Consider the following 16,865-nt stretch of genomic DNA (forward strand, 5'->3'; position numbering starts at 1 on the left):
AATATCGGGTGTCAGTACTGGTTGTAAAAAGTCATTATTGAGCATCACTAATTATAATAGTCGATACAGTCATAACTAATCGTCTAACCGAGGCAGCTCTGAGCGACTCAAATCAATTATTCACATATATTAGCTGTAAACTATTTTTGATGACAATATTTGAAGCAAGAAACTGTGTAATCCATCCAGTTCTCTGCTATTTATAATAATGATAGAAAGAGGTTTCTTGATTGGATTGTTTCATAAGAAGTCTATGCAACATAATCAAAACCCATTTGAACTATTTCCTTCTGAAGGAGGATTTTTTTTAATAAATGCACATAAACTAAAGTACTTTATAATTATTTTCTACCTATTCTACATATTTATTATATTTCTTGGATTTGTATGTATTATGTTGTAATTATATTTTTTAATTGAGTATTTAGCTAATAAGTAAAACTAGCTTGCATCGCACGTGTTTCCACTTAAAATTATAGTTTATGAACTACACTCAAACCTTAAAATTGAAGTGAAAACACATTTTTGGTTTGATAGCAGTGTTATTCAGCAAAAAAAATAATAAAAAAAATGCAACAACATGTTAAGTTAATCTTAAATTGTAAAACTTTTTTAAAGTTATTTTAATAAGGTTTCCATTCTATCCGTTGCTATTATTCTACCTGGCCCCCAAATTAGAAGAATTATCTAACTTGTAGAACACGGCTAAAATCTAAATAAAACACGGGTTATTTAAGTTGTGTGGAATAACTTAAAACGTAAATAAACCTGGCCGACGTACACGTCTGCAAACTTCTGTGACGCAGTTTTCTCGAGAAACAAGAAACCCCTGAATGTGAAGACTGTCACTTTGTTAGACATCAGCCTTCCGTGACATTTAGCATTTGTTGATATAGCATGAACGTAAAAGCAGTTTTCCTACTCGAAGCAGGTGGACTGATGATCTTGCTCTGTTTGAACTTGCTCCTCTTGATGGTGTGGACCTGGTTGAGCACGCGCTGCTGCCCCGTGCTCAGGCTGTTATCGGACGGCAGCGCGAGCGAAGTGTCCTCCCCGACGTCGCTGACCATCGCCGAGCGCAGCGGCTCCGGAACCATCATTTTCCCCGGTACTTTTCCCTGTCCGTCAACGCAACTCTACTACGGCCAACAGAGCCAGGAGTCAGAGAAGGCTGTAACGCACGCAGCCACGTTAAAGCATTTGAGGAGGCGCGAGGGAGCGTTCCCGAGTCGGAGGCGGAGGAGGACTCCACCCTTGAAACCGCGCCTGCCAGGGGAGTGCACGGGCAGGTGAGCAGTGCAGGGTGGACCCAGAGAGCCTCTGGTGGAAACGGGGACGAGTTGTATGGCAAGCCCTGGTACCAAACATTTCTTGACATTTGGGCCGAGTCAAAACATTTGCTCTAAACAACTTAATTTTTTAGATTACTTTTTTAGTTAGACATAAAGATGTCCACTAGTCAACTTGTAAGAGGCTCAAATTCATCCATACTCTTATTTTATTTTATTTTACTTCAACTTATGTATGGCAAGCTGTTTTGAACATTTCTTTCCATTTGGGACAAGTCAAAACACTTGCACGTATTAATAAACTATACAAACTTAAACTTGTTAATTATAAATTTTGAGATCATTGTTTTAGTAAGACATAAAGATGACCACTTATCAACTTGTAAGAGGGACAATTTCTACCTATGCAGGAATAAGGGGTTATTTTCATTTTATTTTGCTTAATTATCCTGTGTTTTGGTCATCAGTAAATGACTATGTATTATGTCTTCTGTACAGCCCCTGCCATGTGAGAGTTAGTATGCTTCAGTGTTTCATGTTCAATTAAAAAAAAAAAAAGTAAGGACTTGTGTATTTTACTAGTGTAAGCAGAATGACCAAGTAATTAAAGACCCACTACAATTATGTTTTGATCTATTGTGAAAGCGTTCCCAGTGGTTTTTAATTACGATTATGCCATTTATAGCTTAAAAAAATGTTGTTTTCTAGGACAAAATTTCTGCAGAGCGGCAGGAGTTTGTTATATTGATGCCTCAGAGTTGTGGGTTCTCTACTGCTAGCTCACAGAACCTCACACCCACAAATTGGAGCTTTCCAACTGAACAGTTTTGAGCCAGATGCCAGCGCAGAAAACAAAGACATACATAGATCGTCACCTCTATAAGTGGATGCATCAGAATGGAGTCGAGCTTGTGACCCATCCAACGTATTTTGTAAGTCACAAATACACTTTATTTCAAACTGCATTTTTTTCTACTTCTGATTCATCTGAGAATGCTATACTAGTTAAATTGTGATTTATTCAATATATATAATAAAAAATTAATTCCTATTTTATATACATAATCCAGGGTTGGCTTTCATAAAACTGTTGCAAACATGATTGTCAGATTTTTCTTTATTTTTACACAATTGTCCTTGTTGTGTGTTCCAACCTGCAATATCATAACTTTACTTCTTTCATCAAAACTCTTTAAGTAATAGCACATTTACATTTTGGAATATCCATAAGGAGTGTTAATGGAACAGACAAATCCTGTAATGTTCCCAATAAAAAGTGTGCTTAACGTTTCCTATTTTGACTTGATTTGTAAGACCTAAGCAATCCTGAACAGAAGTCAAAAGACCATACCTGCACATGCTCTCTGCATAACCGGATTGTTTTGGCAAGGTTTCTGCCGGAGACATTTTCCCACCACGCCCTTCTAGTTTGCACTGGTGAAGCAGAAATGCATGACATCTGTCCCATGTACTTCTACGAAGGAATTATCTATGATTTCAGCTCAAATCATCCTCTTATTTAGCTAAAAAACAATGTATCCAAATGAAAGACAAATGGACTTTTGTTTGACAGTGATAACTAAAACAAATTCAAGCATGTGAGATTATAGGAGAAGGTAGTGTTTATTACATTTGACGGCCTTAGATTCAGACTTTAAATACCCATTTCAATCAATGCAGCTCTGCAATTTTAATGTCCTCTTGTAACATTGGCAGACTGTATTAACGGTATCACATCCATTGCCAGGAATTCTTTTTGGCATGTGTCACTATTTATTACAGATCTAACCTCTTAGACAATTTTGGCAGATGTCCGACCAAAAAAAAAAAAAAAAAAAAAAAAAAAAAAAAAAAAAAACTGAACAAGTGTTTAAAAAAGTGAAAGTCAACCATTACTTGACACATACAAACATTAAAAGAAATGACTTTAAAAAACACATGGCAGCAAGTTTTTCTCCCCCACATTTTTTGCAGGATGATTATTATACAACAACAAACATGCATTGATAACCAACTTTGTAAAAAGACAACAAAATCTTTTGAGCAAAGACAAATCAGAACATAAATGCCTGACAGTGAAAGATCAAAGTGAAAACATTGGCTGAGATGTATACGTAAAACGTTTTATAAAATGAGCAGGTAGGTACATTTGAATACTTAACATACAGAGCAGTGAATGTGTAAACATGAGGTGATAGCTCCCCCTAGCAGGACTTTTTAATAATGGAAACCGAGTCGCAAAAAAACATCCTGGGGATTCCAACATCAAAAGCAAAGAATTCAGGAGATACAAAACAGCAAACATTTTCTAAAAGGATTAGGGTATTGATCAATATTATCCACTTCGCATTGACATTAAAACATTTTTCCACATGATCAATATTTAAACTGAAAATTCTGAAACAATTCTGTCCAATAAATATGTATGGAGATATGAGATTTCGTATACAATCATATAAGGCCTTAATATTACAAACATCAAGAATACTTTATTAATCAAAGGTTTTAGAAAAAAATCTGGAAGGCAATGCTTTGATTGAGTTGCTGTACACGAGTTTCATGCTGTAAGTTTTTCATGATTTTTTCTTCTTTTAATATAACCATTCCAATATAAAATTTAGATTTTTAGGAATTTAGAAAAAGAGGAATCTTCTATCTTTAACATTTTTACTGGAACAACTTCAAAAAAATCAAAATAAAAAGATTATCCAAAAAAGAGACAAAGAAAAAGCCAATACTCAGACTGGAAATTCAAGATAAAATGCAACACTTCTGGCTGATCAACAGTGAAAATTGTCTTACGCAATTAAAACAAGAAAAATGGTAGCTATATGTACCAGTAGTGCTAAGAACAGAAGATAATAGTGTCAGCTGAATAGTTTACTAGTGTTTTCAGTCAAGAATCTACCCTCAATGCATTGTGGGAGATCCTATGTGGTCTGACATGTATGCATCCAATAAAAAAGAAACAAAAAAACATTAGCATCCACCATTTATGGTGTTTAGTGTAACACACCGTACTGTGCTAGAGAAGTACAAAAGAGTTTAAAAATGCATGTATTAATCTTGTTTGGCCTATAAAACAGTACCATTAGAAATGTAGTGTATGCATCCTGTACATCAGTGCTCCTCAGCTTAAGGCTTTAAGAATCAAAGCACATTCTTATCCCAACTTACAGGGAGGTAGAAATACTGCAGCAAGCCCAGATAAGGAGTAAAAAAATGTCTTGTTTCTTTAAGAGATAAAAGCAATCCCTCCTTACAAAAAGTCTAAAATTAACTGAAGCACATTTGCTGTTTTAAAACAAACATGAGGCAATATCTAAGGCACTCGCACCCACACCCCTAATATCATGTACCACCAGAAATCCAAAAATCCATCCTCTTTTCACTTTACAATATCATTTAAAATATAAATACGACATGAATGTCTTAAAATTGTAGTGCACTGTTCTTTGACAAAGGCAGATTTTCTGCAGATTGATCCTTGGATCTTTGATCTGACTTAAGTCCACAACTTCACATTAAGTTGGGACAAAAACACACCACTGAGGGCTCACTCAAAATGTACCTCAACAGAATACTAAAAACTTTAGAAAAAAATCGTCCTTGTGGCAGGCTACATTAACACTGGTTTAATATCTAGTTGGGATTCTTTTTTGTTTGTTTTTTTATTCAAATCTCATCTCTCACAACTCTTGATTATGATGCAAATGCTGGAAAAGGTTTGTGAATCCAGTAGAAATGACAGTAAAGATGCATTCCCAATTGTTGATGACTTAAAAGGTGTTTCATACGGAGTTTGGATGGACTTGCTAAGCAAACAACAGGTGTGGCGATTGGTCTGACTGTGGAGTGGGGGGTTGCATTGAGCTGGACATAGTGTTTAAGATGCAAGTGTATAAAAAAAAAAGTATTTAGAGTCTCTGCATGCATGAAAAAAAAAAAAAACATGCTGCTAGTCGTTAACCAGTCGGTAAACGTGGTACTGTGCTCCATGTTCACTTGTGGACACTTCAAACACAAAGGCGATGCACAGCAGAGTCTCCTGAGTTTCTCTGTTGGACACCACCTAGTAAAAGATGGAAATCATTGAGTTACAGATGAGATTAACAGATCTTAATTTCAGCAATACAAGATCACTGAAATTATAAGAAGTATACAGGAAGATTACCTGGAGAATAGTGAAATTCTCTAGTACACTGTTCATCATGTATTTTTCTGGCAGGTGCTTCAGTTTGTGGATGAAGTTGATCATATATTCACACATGGGTGAACGGTGGATTCGAAACATGTACTTTCCTCCCTCCAGGTGTGCATATTCCGTCTGAATAAGAAGTGAGTGCATGTATACGTCAATCAGAAACAAATAAAGTACTTTGGGTTAAAAACATTTTTTTTCTCACCTCAACCTTCTCCACCACTTGTTTTCCAAATGAGCACACCTTCGTAGAAACGCTGATGGTGATATTTTCCGTTCCACTGTATTGGCTGCTCACACCATAAAAGATGCCAGAACCTTCTTCAACATCAATGCTGAGGTCAGCCTGAAAGAAACCCAACATGATGCAGAAGAAGTCAAACACAGATAGAATATTAAAAAATATATATTTCTTATGTAACATGGAACTTCAAAGATTTCTTCAACAAGTTTACCGTATATCTTCCAAAAGGAGCCCCGGTCTTTATTAGAGACAGGGGTCTATTGGAGAGCGACGTTTATTCTATCACAGACAGAACGGTGATGGCTAGTGGGTTTATTTTACGGTGAAATTCAGTCACAAAATGCAGATGACACCACCAGATGAACATTTCAGGGTTTACTGAAATGATGAGAATATTGTATTATGTTCTGATTAACATTAGGGGTGTGCCAAAATATCAATACCGCGATATATCGCGATATTTAGTCCTGCGATTGATTCTCAATGGGTTCTCACCAAGTATCTATCTTTTATTTTCGTTTGATGATGCTGTAAAATATATTTGTCATCCTTTAGTGAGACTTTCCTTTGGAGGTAGATAGGGGGCACCCGATGCAAGACTGGCTGTCGTGGGTACCAATATGCCTGGCAGCTACTTGAATTATTAAACTTTTTTTGCTGTTGTTTACAACAATTTTGCACAAAGTAGTGGCACTGCTGTTCATGTTTACTATTGTTAATACTGAATTTTCCAATTCAATTAGTGTCAATGCTTGTCTAAGACATAGTGTTACTGATTTTCACGAAAGTGTCTTATTTGTTGCACAAAATAAAACACAAGTTGTTTATTATAATTGTGTTCAAGCTAAAAAATAAATGGGGATATATTTTCCCAAAAAAATGTGTTCTCCTATATAATGTGAGTTATTAGAGATGATTTGTACTCATTATTATTACAGTATCGCGATATCATCGATATCGTGAGCCATGTATCTCACTGCATTGTAACATACCCAGTGATTCACAGCCCTAATTAGCACAGGCTGTGAACGGATTCTCTGATACATTTAGGATCCACCCCAAAAATGTAGAGCAGATTCCTTATCAGTATGTTCTTTGACGTATGCCACCACACAAAATATAAACGCAAAATCGAATGAGCTACGCTTGTTCACCACACAAATACCACAGAAACCCACCGTCTGCATGACTGTGGGGGTCTTAAAGGAGCCACTATTAAAGACTGACGTCTGTAGTAACGACCGCCTTGTAGACCTGCCACTACTGGAAGATATACGGCATCTTAAATTTAGGTTGGGACCAGTGGAGTTTTAGACGAACCCAAAATTTGACAAGAAAAAAGGCGTTGTGCGGCCCTTTTTCGTACAGCTCCTTTAGACCTCCTTTCTTCTCCGAGAATTTGTCGTAAATCTGCCTCACGTCTATGGACTCCAGCACAGGATCGCTGTAGCCTGGGTTTGACGGCCCAATGTGTACAAAAAGGTGTTTGTACTGTGGGGGGAAAAAAAGAACCAGAAAATGTACAATAAAACAACAGTTTAATTAGAAAAACAGAAATTCCCCGATAAAAGAACACCTGGATGTTTGTACCGTCTCTCTGTCTCTCTGGGATTCCATAAACGCAGAATATTCCACCAGTCGTAGTTTCGCTGAAGCAATGGTTCTGTCTTGCCATACAGGAGGAGCTATAGCTGGAGGCCGAGGGGGTGGCAGGGCCTCATAACCTGTGGTACATTACATTATTACCTTTCTGTCGCAAACATAACACTAAAAATGTACATTTTTTGTGTTTATTGGTTAACCTACCAATAGGTGTGGGGACAGGGGTAGGTAGTGTTGTGTATGGAGGCTGTGCAAAGGGCTTAATGCTATCAAGATTAAGAAAACATGTCAACTTTAATGAGAAATCATGGTCAATTCAAATCATTAAAAAAATGGCATCAACACTTACTCCTGAGAATGTCCAGCCTGTCCCGGTACAGGACCTGGCCAAAACTAAAAACAGAGGAAAAAACAGGTTAAATGTTTCTATGCAAACTTCATCGCTGGTATCATGTGCTTCAATTTTTGTCATACTCTGACTGATGCTGGGAAGGGTGTTTGAGGTTTCATGACACTCGCAGACACAATCTGAGCAGATGACAGGTTGGCCACTGTCTGCAGCGCCTTGTCTTTGGACACCTGGTCCTGGAGAAAAAAACAGAGGTAAAAAAAAAAACAATGAAAAAGCCACCTCTTAAAACACCGGCTTAGCTAAATGTTAACGGCCAACCAGTTGGAAACGCCATTTCAGACGGCAAGCAAACCAACATAACCTTTCAGCATGATGCAGTAACTATGCAAGAGGACGAAACAGATGGCAGAGCAGACCTAAAAGAAAGAAAAAGCAGGCGAAGCACCAAGCTAGAAAAAAAAAAAAACTACATCACCGGCACTTCACTAAAGTTGCTAAAAACAAAAGAGAAACAAGCAGGGGGGTTTCAATTTGCCAGCAGGATTGCATTGTGAGCAAGAAATATGTTGATGCCAACCACAAAGCACAAAGCCTTAAGCAGACAACTGGAAGTACTTATCAAAAACTTACCAAGTTCATGGCCTAAGGTAAAAAAAGACATGTAACAAAATCAATTCAGGATATTAAAAAAGAGGCAACATGTTTAGTGTTTGGGGATTTAGGAAAGTACCATAATCCCAGATCATATAGTCCCTTTAAAAATGTAATTAACCACTTAAACCTCTGACAACGTTTAACAGAAAAACACCATAATTATAAATAGTAGATAAAATTCTTAGGAAACATAAAAGTTTCATCTGTAACCATAACTATAAAATTTGCTACATACTGGTACAAAGTTATGTTCACACCAAACGCAATTCACGCAGCAGAGGCATCCAATTTCAATGTTAAGTCAATGGTACAGATGCAATCCGAGGTCCTGGGGCGCAATTTGAGCACTGGAAGCGGCGCTTCAGTCTGGCAGTAGGGTGGTTTGAGCGGTGCAGTGCAATTTGGGCAGTGCGTCCAGAGTTCAGATATCTGAACTTTGGTGAGGTCATGTGCTTTATGACAACTTATTAGGGTCTCAGCTCTTGGCACATGATGTGTTCAGTGACTAGATTAGAGTACATAGAAGACTGATCCAGATTAGAGTACATGGAGAATCAATCCAAGTGTTCTCCTCCTGAACTTCCACCCATTCATTTTCTTAACCCACTGTATCCCTTTCGGGGCCACCCCTGCTACTGTTGGGTACTTCTTGGACAGGTCGCAAGTCTGTCACAAGGCCGATGGGAGGCTGACTGGCAGGCAGGCAGACAGACAGAGTAGTTGGGGTATTGGGAGGCAGCCTGGTTAGGCCTCCTGAACTTTATGGTAATTTTTATTTTCATCAAAACAATAACTTAAAAAAAAGAGATTATTGTGTACTTGTTTTTATTTTTTCCCCTCTCGGTTTAATGTGTGACAGTAAGTCTTAAAACTATGTAACAGAGACACAGAAATACTGCAGAAAAAGTGTCTGACACTCAGATACAACTCCTGCAGCAGAGGGGAAGCTCACTGTACTGGGAGAGTCTCTGAATGATCCCAGACATTGGCCGAAATCAAATTCTTCCCCTACCCCTACATTTAGTCCTCTGAACGGAAAGTTATGGAAAAATCGTGTCTTCAAATTCGGATGTTACTCCCGCTCGATGACGTCATCGATAGCTTCAAGTTGGTGTGGAGCTGCTAGCGCTCGGAAACAGATAACAACATGGCTTTGTAACTTTAAAACGGTCGTGCTGAAACAAAGAGTCACTCCTTACATTTAAATGTTAAGTGATGTGCTTCAGAGGACGCCCAGGTGAAGAAATGCACGTCTCCTCCGCAACATGGAAAACTCTTGCGGCGGAGGGCTCTGAATTCCTCTGCCACAAGGTTTAACCCTTAAAAAATTATTTCAAACAGCCCTGCCCCTATAATGGGAGGGGTAGGGAGAAGCTGGAGAGCTATGGGAAGAATTCGGATTCAGAGGCATTTACCAATACTTTTGAGGAGCTTTTAAAACTAAATCAACATCATCTGACTCTTCCATGTAGGCAAGGCAAGGCAAGTTTATTTGTATAGCACATTTCATGTACAGAGACAATTCAAAGTGCTTACATGTAATGTAAATGAGACATACACAGACACTGCCCTATGTAGCCAGTTGAGCTTTTGAACGCATTTTTGGACAAGCAACAGAGAATTTGCTACACTTCGAAAGAGAGGCGTCTGATGCAAATTTGAGATATGTGGAAATCCCATTTGGTGTGAACCTGGTTTTAGAAAGAGCCTTCTTTAATATCAGACAGATAACCTTCACCTGTGAGATCATGAGGAGGTTTAAATATGCTACTCATGAAACAGACTTATTGTAAAAACATGTATACAATGGTCCCTCAATATAACACAGTTGATCTTTTTAGCAGTCTTGCAGTTTCATTAATTTTTTTGTGCAATTTGCATGTTTTTTTATTTGTTTTTTACAGTGCACTGTGTTCTGCATCTTGATAAGCTGTCGACAACTGAAAAACAATCCCCTCCATTCCATGTATTGAGGAGTTTTATAGTCTTAAAGCGTCTATAATAATCGTTGAAAATGAAAGGGGACTTGTTCAACTTTTGGCATAGCTCCTCAAGGGTCACCACAGCAAATCCGCTGCCACTGATCCACACATTTGGTTTGGCAGAGAGTTTCTATGCCGGATGCCCTTCCCGACGCAACCCTGTGTTTTATCCAGGCTGGGGATCGGCACAGGGAGACCCAGACCTAGGACCCCTTGTGGCTACATAGGTTGGCAGTAGTGTGAGTCTCTTGATTAATGACCCACACTGACTTCAGCTCATAGCTGGATTTTACCCATTGCAAGTTTGTTTTAGAATGCAACTCCCACAATAAACGAGGGACCACTGTATTACATTCACAAACACAATTTACATGAAGAACGTGTAGCAATACACCTGGGAAAAAAAGATAAGTACATCAAATGTATTCAGAAAGAAAGTGAAAACTGAGGATGATGTTCAGGAGGAGTTAAGAAAAGCATTAGGTTCTTCAGGTAAGCACATCAGAATTATCAAAAAAATCGGATAGTCAGAAATGACATGAACATGCAATTAAGATTAAAGTTAAGGGTAACAGTGTTTCCAGGGCCGCATTATTCTAGAGCTAAATACTGCCATGCATACAACAGCAAAATAAACGGTCACTTTATTCCTTATGATTGAGCAGTCATGTATGATAATGCATGTATGATATCGTAAAGCAAACGGATTACAGTCTGTTCCATCAGATGAGCTGCTGATAAATACTTTTTATATCAACACTAGGGAAAGATTGGCATCAGCACAAGACTCACTGGGCTTATCATGCACTGTCACATTAGTTGACTGTTAGTCAAAATAAATACAAGACACCTGGGGCCTGTTTCAAGAAGCAGGTTTTGTTGAAACTCTGAGTTCATGAACTCCAAGTTAAGGAAAACTCAGAGTTTCTGGTTTCAGAAGCAAAGTTAACTTAAACCCATGAAAGTGGGTTAAACCACACCTGTTTCACGAAGCAGGGTAAGATGAACTCAGATTTCCTCACTATGGCAACTGACTCTGAACATAACCTGTTCTGGTGCATGTTTCCTTGAGGAAACTTAAGTTCCCAGCGGTCTCTGCTGCTTCTTAAAGGAGTTTGTTCCTACCCGGAAGTAAAACGGCTCGATTCCTGGAGCTCCGCCTGCCGCTGCGTACTGCTGTCCACTTCACGACGTCATCCCAGACAAATTTTGAAGATTACACGTTAAATTTTTGGCAGATCAAAAACCATTCCTTCCTTAACAAGTGACAAAATGACATTTCTGACATTATTCAGTACTTATCCTGAATTAAAATGATTACGCATTAACTCTGGCAGCTATTTTCTCTTTTTTGCTGCTGCAGCTGTGTTGCTTTTCTTGCGGAAAATGTGCTCATAGTCGGCATATGCTAGTAGGAGCACATCAATTTCTGTCGGCTTAAAGTATGACGCCCTAATGGTGCTTACCGTTTCTATGGTGAATTGTAATGTCTTTGCTCCATTGCTCAATGCTTTTTGTTGTCTTGACGCTCGCACCTGACTGATTCCAACGACTCGAGTTGATTGAATTAACTCTTTTCAGCTGTTCTGAAACAGATAACTCTGAATTTGAGAACTCTGAGTCAGTCAACTCTCAGTTCAGATTTGAACTCTGAATTTCTTAAACCTGCTTTTTGAAAGGGGCCCCTGGTTTTAGCTGGTCAGGACACAAAGACCCACAGCTGTATTGAAGGTTATGGTCAATTTAAGCCACACAGAGCTGCTAACATTGCAAAGTCAGTAAGCTTGTGTACCTTCAGCTTAGACTGAATCTCACGAGACCTTCTTTTGGCCAATACTTGCAGGTGACTAGAGACCTGAAGAAAGACAGGATGTAGGAAAAGGAAGAAGAAGAGGGAAAGTGAGCGCCGATTCTTTGGTACCCACCTTGATGCTTGCCTGGTATTCTCGCACCCTCTTACGGGCCAAAACCTGGATGTGACTTGATACCTACAGGGTAAGGGTTATGCCCCCACACAAAAATAAACACACATACACACATGTTGATTGTTCATTTCAAACACCTATGATCCATGAAACAATGCTACAGAATGGAAAATACCAAACGGTACACCAGCTTCGGTCAACAGTGTGAAGCTTTATGACCTTGGAACAACCATGGAACCAAATGAGTGTATACATGACAAATGAATGTTGGATGTTTCCATGTGACTGTTTCTATGTGTACATTTATCTACATGTGTAGTTATATGTGTGTATATATGAAACTCAGTGTGTACTCATTGGAGAGGGAACAGGTTTATAATAGATAATGGGTACACTGGGTGTATTTTTCTCATCTTTACTTTTAAAGTATATGTCTGAAAAAAATACAATCATCATTATTTAGCATGACAAACCACACAAAGGGAAAATGAAAATGTTCTGCTCCTTCAGAGATATCCATCCATACCTGTTTGCGTGTTCGCGTCTTTCCTGTTCGTAGTTTTATGTAGCGAGCAATCAGCTCATTTCGACCTAAAAAACAGAAAAAAAAACAAGTAAAAAATAAACTCAATGAATTAAGAGGCACAAAAATGGGTAATTTCTGCTTGTCTGAGATTCAAAGTAAATCACATAATGTATAGTGTTAATCATTTTTTAATCTTATGCTATTTTTTTACTGAAGCCATTAAATGCAAGATTAATGAGAGGGATAAATAACAATACAACCTTCTAGCATAAAAAACAAATGTTTTATTACTTTTTAAAAATATGTCACTTTATTTTATTCAAAGGAAAACAGCATAATTTTGAAGTTTTAGATAACTGTACTTATACCGTTACATGTCTTTAATATAATTGCCATAGATGATCCAACAGTTTAGCTTAGTAAATAAATAAATTTAATGCAATATTTAATTGTATTTAGTCATTTTCAGGCAGATTTCAAAACAACAAGAGAAAATGTTAGCGAAAAAAGATCATCATGTCATTGGCGATTCATAATGTGACTGGAGGGGTTAAGGTCAATGGCATCATCATCATCCATGTTTCTGGGAAGCGGTCCAACACTTTTGATGAATCACGCTGCTTTGTTTAGTTACCAGAAAACAGACTCCCCCCCCCCAAATAACCAAAAGGGGTGACTCAAACGGCTCTGCCCCGATTCCCAAAACAGGACAGATGACCTGTTCCAGTGCCCTCCACCACTCCAAGAATGGCTCAAAACAGAGGTAGACACAACCCTGATGTTACTTTTTCAATTCCCATTTTTGTTGAAATTCTATCAATTTACTTATTAAATATTTACGCTAAACACGTGGTTATAATGCATGTTAGACAACTACCCATAATCATATTGAGGAGGAAGGATAAACAAATTTCACACAGAATAATCTATTTTGAATTTAAAGTCTTCAATAAAAAAACAAAGTTTCAAGTATTTTCAACAACTGAACTCCTGCTGTTTTTTATAAAATAAATACTACAAAATCCATCTGCTGTATCAATGTGAGTCACAACAAATTATTTGTATGAGCAATTGTTTTCATTTATCTAACTATAATTTCAGAATAAAACATAACTCTGACCTGTCCCACTTTTAAAAAAAGATAGGAGTGGTATTTAAGTACCTCTTGAACCCCCAGTAAACATGTAGATTAGTATTTTAAAGTAAATTCTTTATGTTAGTGTTTATCGTTGGCAAGATTAATTTTTGGCTTCGACATCTTTAGCTAGAATGTAGTTATAAAGGGATTTTTGCTCACAATAATTGTATATGCTCTGCACACAGGTGAGTATTTTTGGCCTGTGACCCCAGTTTGAATCAAAATATGCACCAGTTTAAAAAGAAAAAAAAAGATGACACAATTTTAAATGTGAGTATATATACTTTTGTTTATAAAAAGGTAAATGTGGGGCATCGATCTAACGAACATTCCCTTTTGGTTACAAGGAATATCAGGGACTTCCTTCAAACATACACTGAGGTATAACAATTCAGATTCAATTTAATTTTATTGATATAGCACAATATCACAAAAGAGTTTCCTCATTGGGCTTCAGTTTTACAGAAGCACTCCTGCAATATATACCAAAAGGAAAAAAAATGAAAATCATTGAAGAATCAATGCATGAATAATGCAATCAAGTAGCCCCACTTGATGTCTAATGACATCTTCTCTATTGTTTTATCCCATTTCTGCTCTCTGACCCGGAAAACAAAACAAAACAAACAAAAAAAAAAGTATTTCCAAGAAGAACCAAAGAAGTTCCAAGTTCAGATTGATGATCATCACAAGTTTGTTTTAAAATCAAATAAGAAAGATACACCAGGTAAACAAGGCCAAATAACAAAGGGTCAATTGAATTGTATCAGTTTTTCAATAGAAATAGTTGAAAATATACTTTTAATTATAAAAATAAATTACGAACAATAATTATAAATACAAGTACATTTTTGGACCCTATTTACATCTTTTCATTTTTTTAACATAAAAATGTGTAATCCAAATTTATCTTGAGAGACAAATGTTGTGTTCCTTACCATACATCTTTCCTTCATCTGATAGGATGATCTTCCTCCTCCCACAGGGTGGGTAGATTGCCAAAGCTTCCTGGAAGCTTTGTTCAATGTCTGGACTCCACACCCCTTCAGGGTCTCCGTCCAATCCACGGTCCGTCCCGTCTGCCAGCACCTCTCCATTGCCACTCTCCTCCTGTGCCCCATCAGGGCTTCCACGGCAACTCCACTCCGACGCAATGATGACGGTTCAGGTCAAATCACCTAAAACACAGATCACGAGTGATCATTTGTGATTTGCAGGATATTCTAAAGAATGTAGAGTTTGGAAGAAGAAAATACCAATACATTTGTCAAAACAAATTGACCTAGTTTGGAAGGATCGCTGTAAGAGAAAGAAATGACAACTTTTTGACTTTTCAAAACCCCCAAAAAACACAAAGATTCTTTATCCAACATTAAGCTACAAGTATTTATATCAATATAAAAAAAACTTGCTGTGAAAGATTACTTATTTTAGATGTTTATAAAAACTTTTGTACTTTTGTTAGTTTTAATCTGACTTTGATAGGCTTAATTAAAATAGGTCAGCCTTTGTCCATGTACCTAATCTGCTCTTACTACCAGCTGCTTTTCTCTGCTGTAGTACAGTAGTGAATGTCTGTATTTGGAGCAGGGGACTAATTCCATGACACTCACCCCTTCAATTCACTTCCCTTTTGATGTTCTGAGTTAAAAAATTATTGTAAACTTCCCTTTACTCACGCCACTGCCAATAAAAGCACTAAATTGTTTAAATATTGAATGCAGAATTGTGATTTTGCATGCACTATATAGTGGGACAAAAGAATTTGTCCATCTCAAAATCTGCTATATGTTTCCTGTCACACTTCAACTGTCAGAGACAGAATGTAAACAAAAGAATACAGGAAATCACATTAAGTGGGTTTTTTGTCCAAGACATTTGTTTGTATAATGGAGCAGAAAAATTTAGCTTCTAAAAACAAATGTATTTATTCTGTCCCTCACAGACCTCTTATTTCGGAGGTCTCCTGTCCTCCACTTGTTACGTGTATTAATTGCATCAGTTTAAATTGGCTATCTGTATAAAAGATACTTGTCTACACCCTCAAACAGTCAGACCGCAACCTCTCCACCATGACCAAGACGAAATAGCTGTCTTAGGACACCAGAGACAAGATTGACCTGAACTAATCTACTATGAAATAGCAGCTTGACGAGAAGAAATCAACTGTTGGAGCAATGAATAGAAAATGGGAAAAAATACAAGATAATTGACAATCTCCCTCTACTTGGGGTTCCAATCAAGATCGCACCATGCAGGGTACAAATGATTTTGAGAACAGTGATGAACAGCCCAGAAGTACACAAGGGAACTGGTCAATGAATTGAAGACAGGTGGAACTATTGTAATATTGTCATAGAATAAAATCCTGCACTACTCCAAAAGTACCCCTGCTTAAACCAGCATATGTCTGGGTCCATCTAAAGTTTACCAGAGACTTTCTGGAAGTTTCAGAGGACTAGGGGAATGAAAAGTGGTCAGATAAGACCACGAAGGAACTCTCTGGTATAAAACACCACTCTTAGTGTTCTGAGAGGGAAGAATGCTGAGTTGTATACCAAGAACACTGTAAAGCAAAGAAGTAGAAACATCCCGCTTTGGGACTGCTTTTCTGCAAAGGGTTTATGGCGACTGATCTGCATTAAGGTAAGGATGAATGGGGTCACGTATGGATTGATTTTGGTCATAAAAATGATGATCCTGGATCCTCTTGCATGACAATGATCCCAAACACACCATCAGGGCATCAAAGGAGTGGCTACATAAAAAAAAAAAAACACTTCTAGGGTTCTGGAGTGGCCTAACCAATCTCCAGACCCCATTCCAATAGATAAATTGTGGAGAGTTGGAAATCTGTGTTGCTTTGCACCCCCACCTCACTAGGGCTGGGAATCACTGGGTACCTCACGATACGATACGATACGCGATACATGGTTCACGATATCGATAATA

The 16,865-nt window shown here is 37.7% G+C and overlaps 2 protein-coding genes across 6 annotated transcripts in view; both read right to left on the reverse strand.

Moving 5' to 3' along the window:
- The window catches only part of LOC112159183 (plakophilin-1), a gene marked incomplete at its 3' end in the record, with an annotated part of 14,679 nt that extends 13,356 nt beyond the window's left edge, over positions 1-1,323 (reverse strand). For both annotated transcript variants that reach the window (XM_024293091.2, XM_024293089.2), the window contains 1 exon segment: positions 923-1,323. In XM_024293091.2, the coding sequence (XP_024148859.1) occupies positions 923-1,100 (178 nt within the window).
- A 1,565-nt stretch (positions 1,324-2,888) lies between these two features.
- The window catches only part of tead3a (TEA domain family member 3 a), a 17,828-nt gene continuing 3,851 nt past the window's right edge, over positions 2,889-16,865 (reverse strand). Inside the window, exons 1-13 of one of the 4 annotated variants that reach the window (XM_024293112.2) lie at positions 15,176-16,815; positions 14,852-15,091; positions 12,776-12,840; positions 12,250-12,312; positions 8,319-8,330; positions 7,811-7,921; positions 7,686-7,729; positions 7,541-7,602; positions 7,325-7,458; positions 7,055-7,225; positions 5,696-5,836; positions 5,464-5,616; positions 5,219-5,361 (exon numbers count right to left, since the gene is read on the reverse strand). In XM_024293112.2, coding sequence (XP_024148880.1) covers positions 5,248-5,361; positions 5,464-5,616; positions 5,696-5,836; positions 7,055-7,225; positions 7,325-7,458; positions 7,541-7,602; positions 7,686-7,729; positions 7,811-7,921; positions 8,319-8,330; positions 12,250-12,312; positions 12,776-12,840; positions 14,852-14,858 — 1,077 coding nt within the window. In that variant the 5' untranslated portion in view covers positions 14,859-15,091; positions 15,176-16,815 and the 3' untranslated portion in view covers positions 5,219-5,247. Of the gene's footprint in view, positions 5,362-5,463; positions 5,617-5,695; positions 5,837-7,054; positions 7,226-7,324; positions 7,459-7,540; positions 7,603-7,685; positions 7,730-7,810; positions 7,922-8,318; positions 8,331-12,116; positions 12,180-12,249; positions 12,313-12,775; positions 12,841-14,851; positions 15,092-15,175; positions 16,816-16,865 lie in introns of those variants that run through there. The other 3 variants (XM_024293110.2, XM_024293113.2, XM_036212739.1) reach the window with 3 other exon arrangements.

The sequence above is a fragment of the Oryzias melastigma genome, linkage group LG7 (genome assembly GCF_002922805.2).
Source record: "Oryzias melastigma strain HK-1 linkage group LG7, ASM292280v2, whole genome shotgun sequence".
In the NCBI taxonomy this organism is placed as follows: Eukaryota; Metazoa; Chordata; class Actinopteri; order Beloniformes; family Adrianichthyidae; genus Oryzias; species Oryzias melastigma.